The sequence below is a fragment of the Pteropus medius genome, unplaced genomic scaffold, assembly GCF_902729225.1.
Source record: "Pteropus medius unplaced genomic scaffold, Ma_sr-lr_union100, whole genome shotgun sequence".
NCBI classification, from domain to species: domain Eukaryota; kingdom Metazoa; phylum Chordata; class Mammalia; order Chiroptera; family Pteropodidae; genus Pteropus; species Pteropus medius.
This window is the reverse complement of record NW_024346667.1, coordinates 7,849,485-7,869,539: the sequence shown is the minus strand read 5'-3', so window position 1 is coordinate 7,869,539 and position 20,055 is coordinate 7,849,485. Positions and strand designations below refer to the sequence as shown.

At 40.5% G+C, this 20,055-nt stretch overlaps 1 protein-coding gene across 14 annotated transcripts in view; it reads left to right on the top strand.

Annotated features, from left to right (window-relative positions):
* Positions 1–20,055, top strand: part of DCLK2 (doublecortin like kinase 2) — a 144,545-nt gene that overhangs the window by 89,777 nt on the left and 34,713 nt on the right. For 10 of the 14 annotated variants that reach the window (XR_005655658.1, XR_005655659.1, XR_005655660.1 and 7 more), the window contains 5 exons: positions 5,808–5,883; positions 6,744–6,852; positions 8,426–8,483; positions 16,478–16,597; positions 16,838–16,984. Coding sequence is in view for 9 of the 14 variants with exons in the window: in XM_039875990.1 (XP_039731924.1) it covers positions 5,808–5,883; positions 6,744–6,852; positions 8,426–8,483; positions 16,478–16,597; positions 16,838–16,984 (510 nt within the window). In the remaining 5 variants the exon portion in view is untranslated. The remainder of the gene's footprint in view (positions 1–5,807; positions 5,884–6,743; positions 6,853–8,425; positions 8,484–16,477; positions 16,598–16,837; positions 16,985–20,055) is intronic. The other 4 variants (XR_005655662.1, XM_039875993.1, XM_039875991.1 and 1 more) reach the window with 1 other exon arrangement.

Genomic DNA, 20,055 nt, shown 5'->3' with positions numbered 1-20,055 from the left:
CTCTCTAAGCTATGGTTTCATCACGGATCAATGGAGATGATGGTGGTATTTAATTCATAAGATATAAAGGACTCATTTTAGGACTTGGCACAAAGTAGGAATTCAGTAAATTGTAATGAGTGTTGTCTCCTCTTTTCTTACAAAGTTGGTATTTGGCCATAGGTGACTTGCAATGGTTGGAGTATTGGGTGAGTGTCAGAGAACTTGAATTAAGGTAGCTGAACAATTAATTACAATTGCTGCCAGAAATTTCCTCCACAGAGATTCTCAACCTTGACTACACATTAAATTTTCTGTGGAGCTTAAAAAATACTGATACCTAGGCCCTACATCCAAGGAACCGTTAATCTAAGTTGCAACTTGGCAATAGTTTTCAAGTCTTTCCAACATGTATAGTATTTCCTAACGTACAACATGTACAGTATTTCCAAACTAAGAAATGCTACCTGATATCTGACTCACCCATCAAACAACAATATTCTGAAGGTAATTTTGTTATAGAGTTTAAAAGTATAAGAATTATATTGGAGGAAAAGCTTTCCCAAGAAACTTCTATAGACCAGGGGTTTGCCTATGACCAAATTTGGCCTATTGCCTGTTTTTCTAAATAAAGCTTTATTGGAACACAGCCATGCTCATTTGTTTACATATGGTCTGTGGCTGCTTCTTGTTACAACAGCAGAGTTGAGTAGTGGTGACAGACCATAGGACTCACAAAGGCTAAAATATTCCTTCCTGGCTCTTTACAGAACATGTGTCTGACCCCTGCAGTAGGCCACTTAAAAATTGAATCGTAGTTATATTTTCCAAGATGCATTCAAGAAAGTCAACTCACTATGCAGCAGTATCTCCCAGATTCTGTTCAAGTTCTTCCTTTCATGAAAACTCTAAATAGTGTCCAGGTTTTCTTCAAAAGTCAATAGTAATGTGCATTGATATAGCCATTTTTGCTACTTTTTAAAAGAATTGCCCATTTCTGAACAAAACTTTGCATTTTTAGTTTAATACTTAACATTTCTCTTTAAGTTTTGTTTATAAAAATTGTAATAATCCACTTATCAAAGAAACGTAATGTACGACACTCTTAACTTCCTGGCTAAAAATGCAGAAAGCTGAAATGTTACCTGTTATCAGATGTGCCCAGTCGCCTATGAATGCCTTATTAAATGATGCTAGCAGTTGAGAACACTTTATAGCTTTTTCTGCTCTGTTGCTCTGTATTCAAGCTTTTTTTTTTTTTTTTAAGTTCTTAGCAGAAGCAGATTTTTGTGCATTCCCTCCCTTGCTTAGAAATGTGGAGTTGCTGCCGCGGGTGGAGTGGATGGGCGAGGCAGCGGTACAGGTCACAGAGAATGTGTTCTGTATCTCCATAGACTTCTCATCACCTTCCTTCCTTGGCCAGTCAGTACTTCTTCAGGAAATATGTTCCCCTTCACTCCCCACCCCTAAACACAATTGCATCTTTCTGAACCAGTTCGTAATTATGGAAGCTCTCTTGAAAGAGCCCAGATGCTGTCATCCATTTATGCTTTATTGAGGAGGACTTAGGCACTTTCTTTGTGCTGTCTCAGCATCAAAGTTGCTGATCGAAGCATGAGAACTCATTAGCATTTTAAGAGATTTTAATAACAGTTCTTAGTGGGACAATAGAAATGGGACAGGTTTCATCAGGAATGCCAAATTTGAATCTCTCTGGTGCTAATTCAATCCGTGCTTCAATAAGAGAATAAATCTCTTACAAGGGACAGGGAAATGCTTACATTGTGTCCGGTAAATGGAAAGAATTTCATAGTCATAGCGTTGTTATCCCCTGGGCTTTCATTGCTCTTTGTCTGCATGCCGCTCAGGGCGCTGGGAATGCTCTGCTTTATAGTTCACAATAGACACTTCGCATTTGCCGGGGATCTGTCCAGAGATCTTGGTGAATACCCAGCTTTTCTTGTGCCCTTGGAGCACCGAGCTACATTCCTGGGAGGTCAAGTGAACTTAATCACTGACTGTGTGAGTCAAGTGTTACAAGTGCAGATTCGTGCCTTAGCAAAATGGCTTCCTCACTGAACCTCAGAGTCGCTGGGAGCCATCAGAACCTTAGAGACTATAGCCTGGAATGTACAGGTTTCTCGGACAGATTTTAAGTACACACAGATGCCTCTTTGTAAGATTGTAAACTTCTGGGTGGTGATGAGCATGTCCCTTCACCCTTGTATCCTAGAAAAATCCATCACAGGTTGTTGAGGGAGGAAGGAAAACTGTCCCTGTGTCTGATCATGCCCCTGTCTATCCTGCTGTGCTGGAATAAAATGATCCTCTTTATTGGTTCATGTTTTCATGTTTTTAAGGAAGCTTTATTTTTGAATAAGAGAGAATATCTGGATAGAGATAAGTCACTTCTGTTAACTCAGTATAGGTTTTATTTTTTAAAAATGCTTGAGGTTTAACATTTAAAAATAATCATTCCATTTGACAGTTTCGAAAAATGTTCTTGCCATCATTTTTGGCATTTCCTGGTGATACAGAGAAACCCTTGTCAGGTGCACACGAAATGGCCTTCGGGTTGGGCCCTACACCCTGCCCTCTCCACGAGGCAGCCCCCTCTTCTGAGGCTCCAGGCTTCAGCCCAGTCACTGTTCTCTCTTAGTCTCAGGGAACCAGCTTCCACCACCTGCTCTGTCTCCTGGTCTCTTTCCATGTTCCTTGCTGCCTCTGCATCTCAACAAAACTAGATTTTAATTGCTGGACTGTGCATGGAATCCGGGTAGATGGGAGTGGGGTTTAATAAAAATAAACAGTGGGAAAGTCACAGTGGTTCACAAGAACTCAGTAAGCACTCTGAGGAGCCATCCATCCATGTGAATGAAAATGAACAAGGAGGTAAAAATGTCTACATGTTACCCTCTTTCAAGACTTTCTTCTTAGAGAGCCCTTGACTCAGAACACTTGCAGTGAACTATAACTTATTCAAATCAGCTCAAGGGAAGGCCTTGTTAGAAGAATGTTACCCCCTCCCTGGAGAACTGAGCAAGCAGGCCTGGGGGAGCGTGGCCACAAAGGCAAGTAGGTCTTAGGACCTCAGTAGTGGGCGTGGGGCCTGCACACTTTTCCAGGCCAAGCGTTAGGAGGTGAGATGGGTACTGCCCAGCTCGCAGGCCTGACCAGCCAGCTGCAGCCTGAGGGTGTGGGGCTGCCTCATCCTGGGCTATGAGATGTAGACATGCATGTGAGCTGGTCCCTTACCCGGGCATTGACAGTCCACCTCTGTATCACAAATCCAGGGGCAAGCAATGATCAAAAGAGACCTTTCTATTTATCTTTTGAGGTGTAACTTTTAACTTTACAAAAAAAAAAAAAAAGACATTCCTCCTCTCATCTTTATTCCATTAAGAATTTGGCTGATATGAATTTAATTTGAATCTCTTGTTCCCTTGACTGACAATTTTTAGTCTAGGAAGGGTTGAATTAGAAGCGGAACAGACTTGAAATGAATTATTTAGTAAAAGATTTCTTCTAACCATTGTACATTTCGCAATTCAAAAACACCTGTCAGTCACTCATTTCAAGACTCTATGCTAACCATTTTAAGGAAGGCTACGAATATATTGATTTTACATGTATGAGCTAATTTTAATTCTTTAGCAAATCTTTGAGCTAGGTGCTGCTACTGTCCTATATTCAGAGCAAAAAATAAGACTTGGAAAGTTTAAGCAACTTAAAAAAAGAGATTTGAGTTAATGTAAGTAAAATGCATGGGGAAAAAAAAGTGGTGGGAAACAAATTGGGCAGGTAGGTAGGGGGACAAACCGTGGCCTGAATGCCATGCTGGAGGTTTGGGGTTATTCTGTTGGTAACAAAGGCCAACTGAGGTTTTTGCATCCTAGGGCTGATATCAGTACCATCTTGTGGAAGTTTCTCTTGCAATAATGTGTGCAGTGGGTGAAAGTAACTAAGGAGGCCTTTGATGAGATGCCAGGAGAGACCGGAGGGGTTGGGCGCTGGGTGGGAGCCGTGGAAACGGAACAGAGTAGAGAATGGTGTGGTTTTCTTGTCCGCTTCCTTTTAAGTCCCCTCTCTGGGCTTTGGTTTTAAACAGTCTAGCTTTCAAACAAACATTCGAGCATAGACTCTTGCTTATCCTGAAGTTGCCTTGATTTCAGTGGCGGGAAAAAAAAAAAATGAATTTTAAAAACTGTCTACTAAGTACCTTGTATTGAGGAAGCAAAATCATTGAATTCCAAGGAGCTGGGGATTTGAGTGAGTGAGTGCAGCCTTTCCATCACGTTAAGGGAGGCCAGAAAGGGACATAGACACACACGTTCCTATTCAGCTACTTGCTATGTCAGAGTGAAGGAGAAAAAGCAAACCTATGAGAAGTGTGTTTGCCACTCAGGACAGAAGCTGATTCCACGTCTCTCAGCAGTGCTTTTCCGTGCCCTTGGGTTTCTTAACAGGACACACTGCTGCTGGTTTTATGGTCCACACACGGTGCTGTTACTTGGGATCTGAGAAAACAGCCCCCAGTTCTTACATGTCTCTTATTCTTGAGGGTCGTGTTTTATTCAAGAACTTCTGGATAATTCTGTTTGAAAAAATGTTTGTAAGTATGCGGCTATCCTGGCGTTTGAGCCAAACTCAGAACCTGTGAAGTTCTTTCTCCACTTCACCTGGAAGGAAGGAGTGGATCCAGTGTCTCTAACTGGTGGACACTCTGGGAAGGGCGGTTCCCTGCCTTGAACCTGTGTTGTTTATGCTTTTGTTTAGCAAGTATAAATTAAGTACTATGTGTCCAGTCACTGTGCTACGTGTGGGGGACGTAGTGGTAAAGAAGACACAGCCATCGCGGGGCAGACGCTACCGGAATAGTTTTGGCATAGAAGCATGTGTGTAAGCATACCAGTACACAGAACATCGAAGATGCTTTTCAGTGTTTGGTAGGTCCTTTGGCCTTGTAAGCTCTTGGAAGGAATAATTGAAAGGAGGGAGGAAAGGGAAGGGAAGAAAAAGGGAAAGGAAAGATCAAAAAGTGAGTTTGAAAGCCTAAGAGCCTTTGGTGATTAAGAAAACCTTTTGTAAGTCTACAGAACAATAAACTTCATATGAATAATATAATGTGAATTTAATTTCCCTAAGAACTAGAGCTATTTCTGTGTTAGAAGGGAAACTTCAGCTTTTTGTTAAGTTGGAACCTACCTTTTAAGTTTTATCTTTAATTTCCCTCTGGTTGCTGGTAATGAAAATCCTTACAATGCTCAAGAGGGATTTCTGCTGTCTTAGGGTCAGTAAAGGAGAGGGTTGAGCCAGGGCTGCACTCTGGACCCTGAGTCCACAGGAGGGTGTGGAAAGTGATGCATCTTAGGCATGGGGGTAGAGTTCTGAGAAGGCGTTGACCGTAGCAGGGACTCTCCGAGGTCAGCTACAGGGGTAGCTATGGGATCTCTGGACCAATTGCTGGCTTTCTTGGAATTATCTATGGTTCTGAGCCTCATTCTGCCAACTGTAGTACCTTGTACAGCTGCGATGCCATATAAGTCTCTTTTACTTTATTTCGTTGAGGTCAAAAGTAGCACAATATCAAAGAGAGTAACATACTATCAATTTCTCGATAGAAAATATTATATCTACAGAAAAAAATTCATTAATGTGTATATTGGGAGAAAGGTGAGAGGAAAGGAAAGGCAATGCTTCCTCTATTTCTGTATCATTGTATCTTTGCATTCTGTAAGCATTTTCTATTATCTGTAAGCATTTTCTATTAGCTTGTTAAAGATTGGTCAATTTTTTCCTGATAAATAGTGGTTACTCTCTTCTTTTAGCAGGTTTCTGCACATGGCAGATCTTCTTCCAACATAAATGGTGGAACTGAACTTGATCGCTGCATGAGTCCTGAAGGTAGTTATCAACCTGATGATTACTTTCACAAAGGAGGTCATCCATATGAACTTGGTGGCCACCCCAAATCCACTTGAGCTGAATTATGACGATCTAAACAGGGATGTGATCATGTCACCAGTTAAGCTATTTATCCTTAGTTGATGGGCCGCGCCAAGATATGTAAAATCTCGTCATTAATCAAGCTATCCCAATTTCAAATTTTAGACTTGGGCTTTCTTTATTTTTCCTTAGTGGCAATCTGTTCATAATTGCTAAATGTAGATTTTCATTTCTCTCAATTAGTTATCAAAAGTGTGTTTCTATATTTGACATCTGCAGTGTACCAGGCACTGGGCATAGATTGTGAAAAGTAGTTGATCTTAACCACTTCCTCTTCCTGTCCCCTGCCCCTCCCCCACTACCACCACCTTCTTGAGAAGACTTAGAACTAGGAATTAATCTGAACAAGGCATCCTAGCTGGCTAGAATTTTCTTTACGAAAAAATCTTGAGAAATCTTGAGAAAATTTAAAAAATTAAATCCCAACATCATCCCCTTTTTCTTACCCAAGAGTTGACAAAAAAAGTTTAAAGTTTTAGTTAGACTTCTTGTTTACCAAAGTGAATCACTTATTTTAGCTGATATTTCAGAGATTTGTTGTGTTTATTGGTTGTGCTGGTGTCTGATTTCAACCAAGAAAGTCAAAAGAAAGTTGTTGATTCAAATGTGCTATTCAGAAAATATGCTCAGAGCCTTTCTCTAGTTTCACTATAGACCGAGGAATAAATGCACTGCAATGTATTATTTTACAAGTAGGTAGGAATCAAGATGAGATGCTGACGTTTTCTTTCGACTTTGCATTTATCCTTTTTTTACAGGCATGAATGGAAACAAGTGCTCTGAATCATCTACTCTTCTTGAGAAATACAGAATTGGAAAAGTTATTGGCGATGGCAATTTTGCAGTAGTCAAAGAGTGCACGGACAGGTGAGTGGATAGTAAGGATAATCATTTGTTCTCCTACACAAAGATTTCTCCTTGGAAAAAGTCTGTCCTTGGGACCAGCTATTTTGAATGCCCACAAGCAATTTGACAGGGAAAAATATACGTATACACATAGAGTATAAACCTGCTTTATATTTGGATTGTGCACTATGTCAGTTCTCACCCATGAACCAGAGAAAAATGAGAAAGAGTAAGATTTATTTATTTTTAAAATCTCCTGTAGTATTACCTGTGCCAGGACAGTGCTGTACTTATATTAACATTTAATTCCCACAATAACCCTCTCCTTTAAAATTTAATTACATATGTCAGTAGTTCAGGATACATGAGCTCTGACTCTTTTTAAGATCAGCATCTTAAACTTCTGCCTATATTAAAATTATATTTTTGTCCAGCTTTATTTTGTGTAAGGTCCTAAATTCTCAAATGGAAAGAAATCCATGCTTTTAAATTCTAGGCCTTTTGTAAACAATATTAAAATTGGAAATGACACAGATTAGAAAGTCTTTGTGTTCATACGCTGCTTCCCTACCTGTTCTAAGTGGTAATTTTGATCATTTGTGGGGAATTTTTCAGAAAGTTCTGGTAATTACAGTTTTTCTAGTCTGCTACATCTCCAGTGAGGCTTTATTTCTCCTTATCCTGGTGCACAAAGTAGCTTTCTGTCCTCTAAGTCTTTGTACTTAACTCCAATATACAGATTGCTGCCCAGGTAACTAATTAAGCATCTAAAATATGACTTCTGAAGACTTGTTAGAAATCTGAGGCAAGGTTTGGTTTATGTCATGGAGAAGTAATTTAAATAAAAGTTATTTTTCCAAAGTAGACCTCATCAGTGTGTACTGTGACCACCTGGCAAAGGCAGCTGTGCTTGAGAGAACTCATATCTTCCAAGAATACTGCAGTGTTCTTTGTTGAACTGTTTTCCTATACTAAAATATATTTTTTGGCATGTTCTGATTAAAATATGTTAAAGGTGATTAAACATTAAACAACAACATCAAAATTCTGTGTCCAAGTAAATGATCTCTTTAGTATCAGATACAGGCATTTAAAGGTATGGGTAAGATGGAACTTAGGCTGAGGAATAGATATTGAAAATCTAGGGGATTTTCAGTTTTGAATTATGGACTAATTATTGACTAATGGATTAATGTCAAGATATGTTGATAACAGGTAATTTTCAGTTATTCGATTCATTTTTCTTAATCTGTCTCCTCAGAGAACTATTTTGAGATTTAAGTATAGGAAAAACAGTTTCCCGTTCAGTTCTGATAAAACAGACTTTAAGTACTTTTAATATGCAAGTTATATGATAATATAATTATTAATATTTATAAAAGCGGCTTAACAGTGTAGCGTTGGATTTTTTTTTTTTTGGCGGAGGGAGTGGGAGATATGTACCTTGCCCCCTGACCGCATTCAGCATCATCTCTGATGTACAGAGGAAGAAGCCGGTCTTTCTTCTCCAAGTCTGTGCTGTAGAAGAAATCAGGAATGATGATGGTACCTGTGATTTATGTCTTTAAATGGCCTTCCTCTGATCATTCCACAGGTCCACTGGGAAGGAGTTCGCCCTAAAGATTATAGACAAAGCCAAGTGTTGCGGAAAGGTATAGTATATATAAGTGCTTCGTGAAAGAAACAGAAGCTTGTTGAGATGTTTATTGTGCTTGAGGAATTTAAGGGGGAGTTGACAAGCAGGAATAGACCGTTGATAGTAGTGGGGGAAACACTATCAAGCCCCCCTTGCCATTTTTCAGAAACTTTAATCCTAAAACAGGAAATGGATTTGATATCCGGCCTATCAAAAATAAAATAAAATAACAAGTTCTCTTCTCTGAGAGATGCCTATTTCAAAAGCTAGCAACACACAAAAGGTATGTCAAAAGTTGTGATGAGTCTGAGACTTTACCCAACTTTCAAACTAATACATTAGCCTTTCAGCTTTATAGATTCTGGCAAAAGATGCAAGATTCCTGGGTCAGAGACAAAAATCTTTGTTACTCGTGGCACAGCAGATAGCATGAGCTGCATGTTTGCATTGGTTCTCCTTAACTCCCGAGCCCCACAGGAAGTGATGCAGAAGGGCCCAGCTAGATGCGTGCGCACAATGGTTTTCTGTCACAGTGGAGGATCTCCAAGTCTAGGAAACCCTCAGTCTTATGAGGGAGCTGTTAGCAAACCTACCTAACCTTTGTCCCAGAGGAGAACATTATTTTATCATGATCAGAAAACAAATCTGCCCTCTGCCCCGAGGGAGATCCTGTCTCTGTGTTCCAAGGGTATTTGCTATACAGACATCCTTGAAAGGATAGCTGGTAACAAGAGCTGTGCAGAAGCACCATAAAGAATTATCTCCCCAAACGGATGAGCTGTTTTCTTCTGCCCTACTCTCAAGCTGGGGCTGGGAAAAGATCAAATGACGCAATGCTGCCAGACTACTGATATTTTAACTGTGTTTAAAAAGATCAATATGACAGCAGCGAGAAAGACCTTTTTAGATTCCTTTGTATTAGCATGGCAGTTAAGAGAGCAGGCTCTAGAATTCACTGTCCAACACTGGAGCTACTAGCCACCTACTGGCTACTGATCCCTTGAAATGTAGGTATTCTGGATTAAAATGCACTGTAAGTATAAAATACACAATAGATTTGAAGACTTAGTATTAGACAATGTAAGATTCCTCATTAATATCTTTTGTATTTGATTACATGTTGAAATGATAATCTTTTGGGTATATTGAGTTAAATAAGTTATATTATTAATTTTACTTGCTTTTTTCTTAATGTGGCTGCTAGAAAAGTTAGATTTCCATATGTGGATCATAATTATATTTCTGTTGAACAATGCTGCTCTACAACTAGATCGTATGAAGTTTTATCCTGATTGTGCCTTTTTCGCTGTGTGATCTTGGAAAAATTACTTAACTCCTCTGCACCTCTGTTTCTCCCTCTAAAATGTGGTTATTCACAATATCTAAGACAAAATTATAGTTAAGGTCAATTGAATTAAAGCATAGAAAACATGTAGAAAAGTACTAGTATGTAATAAGAACTTAACCCATATTAATTGTAACATTACTATGCCTGAGGAATTGAGGATTTATAAATAGGAAGATTCGATATGATGGTAGTGATTTTATATTTATGAAACTCCTAAACTGGTCTTCATTGGACATTTACAGAATTGTATATTTTTAACAGAAAACTTAAAGTATTATGGTAAAGTTTTAGCAAAATCTTCTTAATTCCCCAGAATGGAAAATTCAAGAGGCAAAATTGTCATATACTTTTTTTTTTTTTTTACGACACTGTGACAGCTACTAAAGCAGACTGTGCAAAATGGCCCTCTTTTCTTTGAATAAGTAAGGTTTTCTAAATTTTCTTCAATTCTATGGCTTTTACTTATTCTAACAATAGTGTTAAATTTTTCAATGCAGAGCCTTTTTTCCAGGTATAAGTGTTACTCTTTTTATCTGGTATTGTGTAATTTAAGCAGAATGTATCATAATTTTGGGAGCCAAGTTCTAAACAACTGTATTTAAAAAAAAAAAATTCTGTGGTAGGGATATTATTTACCTGATTAAAATTTAAGCAGCTGTTTCAGTAGTTAAAAAAGATCTTTCTATGCAAAAGAAACAAACAAACAAACCAGTCTAGTACACTAAATGCTGAGGCAAAGGAATAGGTCACTTCAATCATTGGATCTTGTTTTTCCTTGTTATTGAATATCATTTGTTTTTTATCATTTATGATCGTATACTTATTTTTATCTTCACATTTGGTTTATTTGGACAAGTATTTCTACATTGACTGTATAAAATTATAATTTCAAAACTCGATTTATCCCAAATAAGTTGATTTTCCCATTATGATTTGTTTTGAGAAAAAAAAATGCTCTAGGGAATTTGTTTTTTAACCCATTTCTCATTTAGAAAAAAAAAGTGCAGCTCGCTGCCAACATTAATTTTACATAAACACGCTCTTTGAGGCTGAAGCAAATCTGATTTTCACTGTGAAAATAAAATATAAAAACTGTTCTTAGAGTTATTTCTAAACAGAACTTGTCTCTAATCCTAATGTAACAGAAATGTACACATAAGTCAGATTTATCAAATGACTTTGGCTAACGACTAAGAACAATGTTAACATCATATGTAGGAATACTACGTTTTCTATAATTTGACATTTGTAGCAGTCGAGAATAATTATATTTTGTAAATGGAAATACCACTACTAAAAACGGAATTCTATAAATAGAACGATGTCATTTGTTTCCAGTGGCTATCAATATATTAGAATGATGTGAAAATAATAATAGCGAGATATTTCGTGGAAAACTTTGGGGGTAAGGTCAGGACTGTAATCTGCGAGTTATCTTGGGGTAAATACTGTAGCAACGAGCACCATCGGCGAGTATTCCCTGGACAAAAGAAAAATGGGTTAAAACAAAATTTAGGGGGAATCATTCAGCCACTATTCTGGAGTATTGTTGGTCACATCTGCTTTATGCGTTTTACACAGAAAATTAATGATATTGAAGATAATATCTGCCATTTATTCAAATATATTATCTAGCCAGGCTTGGGCATATTGGATCTTCTCACATTATGTTTAATCACTTGCAAAACAGATGTACCAATTTTACAGATAAAGATTCAGATTAAATAGCTTTCCACAAATCACACAGAGGCAGAGCAGTGATTGGAATTTTGGTCTCATTGGTTACTCAGCCTATGCTTTGGCTAACCTACTGTGCTCCATCTCTAAGTCCAAGTTCATGAATAAGAACCTGGGGAAAAAATTCTTAACCTCTCTGGTCTTCTGTTTGCTCTTCTGTACTATACATCAGCATTTTTAGTTAAACTTACTTATTCACCTAAAATTACATGTGTGTGCAAGATACTATGTTAGGAATAGGGTATTTTAACTTATATTTTAATATCAGTTCTGCAAAGAATATTATGAGAGTTTGGGGGGAAGTGTATAAGAGAGAAGTAGGTAATCAGTGAAAACTCCACAGAGCAAGAAGCATTTGAGCTGGACCTCCAGCAGTGGGTAGGATGAAACAAACAAACAAAAAAAGACCTTCCAGGTGGTCAACACAGGCTAAGCAAAGGCCCAGGGATGGAAAGCATGTTGGTTATTCTAAGTAGGAGATTATGTCAAGATCTGCCTTGGGGCCAGGTTTATGGAGGCTGTTGAGAAGGCTATGGTGTTTCTAAATTTAAGAATTCTTCCATGTCTAATGTTCTAAATAATATTCATTCTAAATAAATATTTATTGAATTCCCACAGTGTCTGAAGCTCTGAGCATTCTGTTATGATGCTTCGAAGGGATCTTTCCTTCTCTTCCCACAGTTTTGCATTTATTATCTATGCATCATGGGCCCAGACAAGACATAAATCCAAATGTATGCTGTAATAGTTTCCTGAGGCTGTTAGAGTGAATTACCACAAACTTGGTGGCTTACCGCAACAGAAGTTTATTCCCTCACAGTTCTGGGGGCTAGAAGCCTGAAATCCATGCTTCCTCTGGAGCCCATAGGGGAGAATCTGTTCCTTGCCTCTAACGAAGTAGCTTCTGGTGGCTGGTAGTGTTCCTTGGCTTCTGGCCACATCACTCCAACCTCTGTTTCCATCTTTATATCACTTTCTATTCCGTGTGTTTATTTTTTCTCTTCTGTCTGTGCAGTCTCCTTATGCTTTTTATCTCATAAGGACAGTTGTGATGGCACCCAGATAATCCAGAGTAGTCTCTTCTTTGCAGAATACTAAATCACATCTGCAAAGACCCGTTTTCCAAATAAGGTGATATTTACGCGCCTCGGGGACTTGATATCTTTGGGTGACCATTATTCAATCCATGACATATGTCCACCACAGAAAATCACATATAGTGATTTAAACATTTTATCTCTGACTGTATGAGCCTCAGTAATACTCACTAAGTAATAGGGATACCGGCTGTAAAGCCAGTGTTGGCCGAGAGCGATCAATGCCTGACATGTTTTTTCATTCACTCAAGCACTTCAGGACTCACTGTGCCAGTTGGTGGAGAGCAAGGTAAACCACAAAAACTCTAGGACGACGAGGTGAGAGCTGTGGCTGGAATAAGTACAGAGGGCAATGAGAGCAAATAAAAGGAGCACCTAGCCCAGCACAGTTGAGTAGGGGAGGCTGTTTAGAGGAGGTGAGATCTAAGCTGGTCCTGAGGAATAAATAAGAGTTCACTGAGAAGTGGGGAAAGTTCGTTCCAGACAGAGAAACTACTTGCGCGAACGCCTAGAGGTCTAGGCGGGAGAGCGGCCGTGGAGATGGAAGCGAATGGATGGGTTCAGAGGCTGTTGAGAAGAGAGGCCTGGCAGGCTGGTCACGGACTGGCCAGAAGATGAGAGAAGGAGGCGGGTGCGGTGTCCCCCGTCTGCTCTGGGCAGCCAGGTTCATTCAGTGAGATAGAGGACACAGGAAGAGAGGACTGTTTTTGTGAGACTGGGAAGGATGCAGACAAGATGATTGGTTTGGTTTGGGAGATGTTTATTCCCTAATCCACCCCCTCCCCCTCTCTGTTCTCTGCTCTCTCCTTCCTTCTTTTTCTTCATCTTCTCTTCCTCCTTCCCCGCCTCTCTCCCTCTTTCCCTCTCACTCTGTCTCTATATCTGTCTGTATATATTTTGTACATTGAAAACCACATGGCCAAAGATAAGGGAATATCCTGTGCTAAATCAGCAGTTTTCTTTGTCATTTTCTGTTGCACAGAAACCATGGAACACTGCCTCGAAATGATTCATATGTAAATTATTTGGACTCAGAATCCTGAATCACTTAACATAAATAATGGTAGATGATCGAATAATGTTAAGTTCAGTGCGGTTCAAGACAAAGGTGTTGTTCATATTGTGTTTAGAGATATTTTCCTGGAAAATGATCTAGATTACGATACGCATTGCATAAGAAATAGGAAGGTAACATTTGTAAAGATTTTTATGCACGGCTTTCGTTTTGCTTCTGATGACGGTTAGTTTAAAGAGTGGATTGTTTCTTCATAGACAATTGTACAGGCATAGCCAGAGGCTGGGAAACAAAGGCTGACAGCTCCCACATCCCAGCGACATTCGCTGTGTGCTTGGAATGCTAGTCATCGCTGAGTAGGTAACAGGAAGCTGAGATAACACATAGTGGTGGAGAAAAGTTTGCTGCAGTACTCAGTATTCGAAATGTAACACTGCATGCAGGTGGTCTGGGGAAGGTTCTACAATATATCCCAGAAGGCTTTCTGTGGTGCCTTTGATTGGGAAAGATAACTTTGGGGAGGTGTAGTCTCGTTAGGTGGTAGACATCTTATTTTAACTCCAATTTGAGAGCGTTCTTGGGGTACTGGTAATGGGGATTATTCTACGTATGTCACTCTAAATTAGCATCGCAGACAGAGCCTCTAAACAAAGAGAGGTAAATTTACAGACATTTCCAGGTGGGAGGAAGTGGGGAGGAGCGAGGAGAACTCAAGTGTTAGATCTATTCAGCTTTACAATAAATGCCTCTTTCACTACAGTGGTAGTCCTGGCTTCACACAAGGTGAAACACATCCCTTTGCTGGCCTCTCTGCTGTTCACAGAGGTACATCTAACTCTGCTCTTGAGTGTGATTAAGGGAATGCTGGGCACAGACGATGCAAAGGCATCTAAGCACATGAACAAATGTGGAGTGTTTGTGAAGGCTGTGTCCCTGTATTGCTGCTTCTCTCGGGAGGGATCAGGGAGCTATCTGCTGCTTTGTGCTGCTGCTCTGTAACTTAGAAACGTGGGATCGGAAACAGGTAGGAGACCCTGTTCCCAGCCTGCCAGGCTTGATATGTTAAGTTCTGAAGACCACCGTTCTTCTGGGAGATTCAGAAGCATTTGCTGGGTACTAAGCTGGGCAGATGTCACAGTCCTACTCATCAAGGGCAGAGGTCCTCCCTACACAGAGCCTGGTGTGGTGCTGCCTGGATGCCCCACTCAGTGTGATACAAACTCTAGTTCCTGTCTTTCTAGGGAATTAAATGTTTTCAGCTTTACAGCTATCATTTTCATTTTGAAAAATTCCAGCTTGACTTTTATCGAAGCATTCCCCTTTGAAAGGTGATGTGTAGTACAAATGGGGCTTCAATGTCAGAAAACTAGGTTTGCATCCCCCCTCAAAGCACTGTTCTGAGGGAAAAGTGTTAAAACATTACACAAGTACTTTGCACAGTGACTGACAAATACGACTAGATTCCTGGTCATGTCGGTTGTTTTCTTCCCCTACTTCTGTTTAGCATGTGCACCGTCACTTGCCAGCATTTACTAATTACTTGGACAAATATAATGCATGCAATGCTCAAAAAACACAGCCTACCACATGTAGGATCGTGCAGCAGATTTTCTCTGGATGTTATTTATTTGTTATCATTTATACCTCCCAACTCTTGTCAAAAAGCACTTGAGATGACAGAGTAAAAATGCATGTATACATGGATGCGTGAATTTAAGAGAGGAACCATAAATAGTATCCAGATCTAGAAATAAGATAATTATCTTCTTACTGCAGTGGAACACTAAATTTAGTTCTGAAATTCATGGTAGCAAAGCAAAGGGACAATGTGAGGGACACACACTCACGTGTGTGTGTGTATAGATAGATAGATGGATATGGATGTAAACATATGTGTTTGTTTAGGTAGTAAGTGATGTCTCTTATAAGGCAAATTTTATATAAAAGCTATATTCGAATACCTAGAATGTGTTAGAGGGTATTTAGTTCATTTTACAGAGTGTACCCTAAAATCAAAATAATTATTACAGTTGATGAGGATCAACAAATGTGACAGTACTGAGAAGTTCTCATGTCTCGTGATGAAATAAAGCAGTAGTTGTTTATGATTCATGATTGGCATATTGAGAATAATGTCTTAATGCTGTGAGTAAACATTTTGCTACAGTGCTGATCCCAACTGTATGTCTCACCAGGACCGGTATCGAGGGGTATTTTCACAGGAGAAGTCCTTAGTGGTCCCTACAGCTCTGTACGTTTCCTGATTTCCGAAATATAAGATGATAAGGAACATCGTCTGATGAATGATTTCATACCCAGTCGTAGCGGAAGAAAGTTTCTTTTTCATGAATTTCAACATAGAATTCAAATTCATATAGTAATGGTTTAAAAACAACAAAAAATTTTAATGCCCAAGTTGTATGCCACAAGCATGCCAAATTTCCTGCTAGAGTCTTTGTTTCAGAGTATATATGGAAATTAAAAAAGTGTTTCCAGCTGAGTTACAAAGCTCAGTGCTGTGTGCTCAGGCTTTCATGGTGTCACAGCCTCTGAAGGTGTCGAAAGTAATGGAGACACTTCCAGTGTGTTTTATGTACCAGGATGCCTGTTTCTTTTTGTTACTGACAATGAGATGTCACGCTGATCTGTCCTGTCCCTATGGAAACCAAGTAGGCCAGGGTTTGGTTTGTCTCTGTGCCAAAGGAGATGCTTCCTTCAGCATCTGATCTACAGACCGTGTTCTCCAGAACATAGGGGTAGAATAGAGGGTTCTGTGGTTTCTGATCCACCTCTCTAAACCCTTTGTTTGACAGGAACACCTGATTGAGAACGAAGTGTCGATACTGCGCCGAGTGAAACATCCAAATATCATCATGCTGGTTGAGGAAATGGAAACAGCTACTGAGCTCTTTCTGGTGATGGAATTGGTCAAAGTAAGAGGGTGGAGAGATTGCCAGAGATTTCACTGGTGCCAAATTCCCAGACCTCCCGTGTTCATGAAGGACCTAATCAAAGAAGTGTTTTGCTACTGTAAAACTTTACTTATTTATAATCATCAATTTTAGTGGCATTTGTGTCATTTTTTAAGTCTACTCCAGGCCTGTGAAATGTTTTTGTCACCTTCATGAGATTGCCACCGTCGATGTTTTGATACGCTCTTTTGTGTCCTTCAGGGTGGAGATCTCTTTGATGCCATTACCTCTTCCACCAAGTACACAGAGAGGGATGGCAGTGCCATGGTGTACAACCTGGCCAATGCCCTCAGGTACCTCCACGGCCTCAGCATTGTGCATAGAGACATCAAGCCAGAGAACCTCTTGGTACGTCAGTTCTACTTTTTCTGTTCCCACTCATGCTTCTATTCCTTTAAATGACCGTAATCAAATGCAAACAGTGACATTTTTAGGGTCTGTACCAATCCTGCAACAGGGGACTAAGCAAGTTTAAATTTAGAAAATTGGCCTGATGCAAGTCAGCGACCATAAAATATTAATGAATTTCTTAAATCGATCTGCATTTATTATGTACCAGACATTAGAAAATGTATTTTCACTTTACATTTTGATGGATGGTATTGAGTGAAGAAAGGTGAGCAGGAAAATTATGAGGCAGAAAATTCTGAAGAATAAATTGGAGACAGAATTAGAAGCTTATAGGAGACAGAAGTAGAACATAAGCTTCACTTATGTGCAGGACAAAACTTTGGAGATTTAGTCCATTCATCTCAGCTTTACAAGTATGGAAATTGAGACCCAGAGATGCCAGTTTTTCTTTTAATACTCTCATTTGTCGCATTGTTCTATAATAGAAAGAAAATTTTGTTGTTCTACTGTGCTCAGAGAGGGCTCCATGATCTGGAACACTTTACCTTTCCAGCCTCCTCTCCTGTTACTGACCCTTCCTGTCCCATCTGGTCAGTGTGGCACTCACCTCCAAGCAACATTTCACACACCCTCCAGGTGGCCTTAACTAAACATAGCTTCTTAATTGGTCCATCCTGGGTCTGCATTGTAAAGGAATTTTAGAGAAGTCGATTGGGGAGTTTTGCATGCACATATCTCCCCAAACATACACAAAATGTTTGGTTTATATAGTTCTACCTTTTAGGGCTGAGGTAGCATCATCATTACTGCTTGGGAGGTGAAGTTATCTGAGTCTTCTATATTATGTTAGTCCCAACGCAGGTTTCCCCATCCCTAACAGTTAGTGAAGACTTTATCAACGGCGTTCCACCTCATTTGCTTATGTCCATGCTGGTTTCTGTTTGCGGTGCCCTGTCTGTCTCCCAGGAGCTTGGAAAACACATTGATTTTGTAAGACTGTGAGTAGAAGGAAGTATCTTCTTTGACTCAGGGCAGAGTCAGTTGTAGCCAGCACTGGCTTCTGTTGTACTTGCCATGGTGTGCTGATTTTATCTGTTACTTGTCTGTCTCCTTCTCTAGATTGTAAACACCATTGGGGGGCAAGGTTTGTATCTCAATTGTCTTGGTATCCTCAGGGCCTTGAACAGTGCCAAGTAATAACACAGTGGATACAGAATAAATGTTTGGTGATGAACCACTGACAGTCGCTCAGCTAACTAGCGACTGGCACTTGAACATAAGTCTTTGCAGCTTGTGTCATGCTCGCATTACACAAATAATTGTTGAAAGGAATATGCGTTGATGGATAGGCTTTGAGGCCATCCTGGGGACTTTCTGCTTATCTGCAGTATCCATTTTCCCCTCGTGGTAATACTATTTGGTGATTTCTGAGTGCGTATGTAAAAGTATGTGTTTTTTTTTTTCTTACTCTTTTCTCCCTGGAGGGAATTATGTTTCATTTCTATTTTTCCTATTAGGAAAATAAATATCCCTGCCCTGCAAAACAAGATGTAGTATAGTTTCAGTTTTATGAACCCAAAGGAGGAATGGAGGCCAAATTGTAAACTGGGCCTTGGGTTGGAAGTGAGGATATGGCGTCCTCTCTTCCAAAGTGGCCTGTCACCCCTGATGACCTTGCACTGTCCTTCAGGCCTAGGCTCCTCCCCACCTCTGACCGAGTTTAGCTAAGCTTTACAGCGAAGGTGACAGGACTTTCCTGAGTATGACCAGACACAAATACCGTGGTGTTAATGAGGGCACCCCCTTGATTTCTCCCGTCTCTCCATGGCCCAGCTCACCTCACCATGGCGGCTGAAATTATTCATGTTCTCTGCCAATAACGAAGTAGTAGATCCCCGAGAACCGTTGGCTGCTGTGGGGTGGCCTGTACCGCAGCTCTGAGGCCCTGAAAGGGAGGGGCCTGAGACGATAGTGAACCTGCCCGTAAACCACAGGGTGACCCTTTCCAGCTCACTGATTCCACTCTCGCCGCCCATTTCCTCTCTTTTCCACTCACGACGTGCAATGTATATAGAATCTCGGTGTCTGATACCTTGTCCTTTCCCCGGGATGCATCGAGGGGAAGATGCTGTGAAGGGGATGGATGTCGCTCACATGCGTTCCAGAATGTAACCAGGAGATAGGAATCAAGTTCCTCAGCTGCCTGAGCTCCCCTTGATGAGTATTCGCCCCTTCTCCACGACCTGCACCAAGCCCATTGTGTTACCCAAAGGGATGGAGAAGGAAAAAGAGGATAAAACTGACGTCCCGATGAAGCTAATGTGTGAAACAGAAGGGCCGTTGGGTCGGCCTCTAGAAACCCTTCACTGCGCCTGTCTAAGTAAAAATACATGTCTGCCTTTGGAAACCCGACTAGACCACTCAGCCGATTCTAGACGTAGTCAGCAGGTTGGCATTGGCTTCAGGCAAGAAGATGCCACTGAGGCACTAAAAGTCAACACACAGAGTGACTGTCAGCCTCTTCTTACTCTAAAACTCAGTTTTTAAACACCAGGGCACTCAGATGTCTGATTTGCATCCTTTCTTCTGGTAGCAGCGTTATGATTTAAAACCCTGCCATTGCAGATGTATGGGTCGCCGTGTCAGGGAGCACACGGGTGGCCGTTAATGCTGTGAGTTACAGCCTGGCGGTGCCCCGTCAGAGCTTATGAGAGACCCGTGATAAATTCTGCTTTTCCAGGAGTTCTAGGGACCGGGGAGAGAAGAGGGTGGGTTTCTCATATCTGAAGTCCTTCTAAATCATTACGTTGACGTTTTATTTGGAGAACACGCAGCGTTCACGTCGTGGGATCTGCATTCCTCACATTTTTTACGTTTGCGTTCTGAGACCAACTTTTCACAGCGTGTCTCGGCTCGCGGCCGGGCATTTGATCCCCGCGGGGCTGGCGTTCTCACCGTCGCGATTGCCTCCGTCCGCTCAGCAGCTCAGCATCGGCGGCGTGTGGGTGCAGACTGCAGTCACAGCTCTGCGGGCTCCGCTCCTCGCTTCGGGCCAGGCTCTGTTGCCA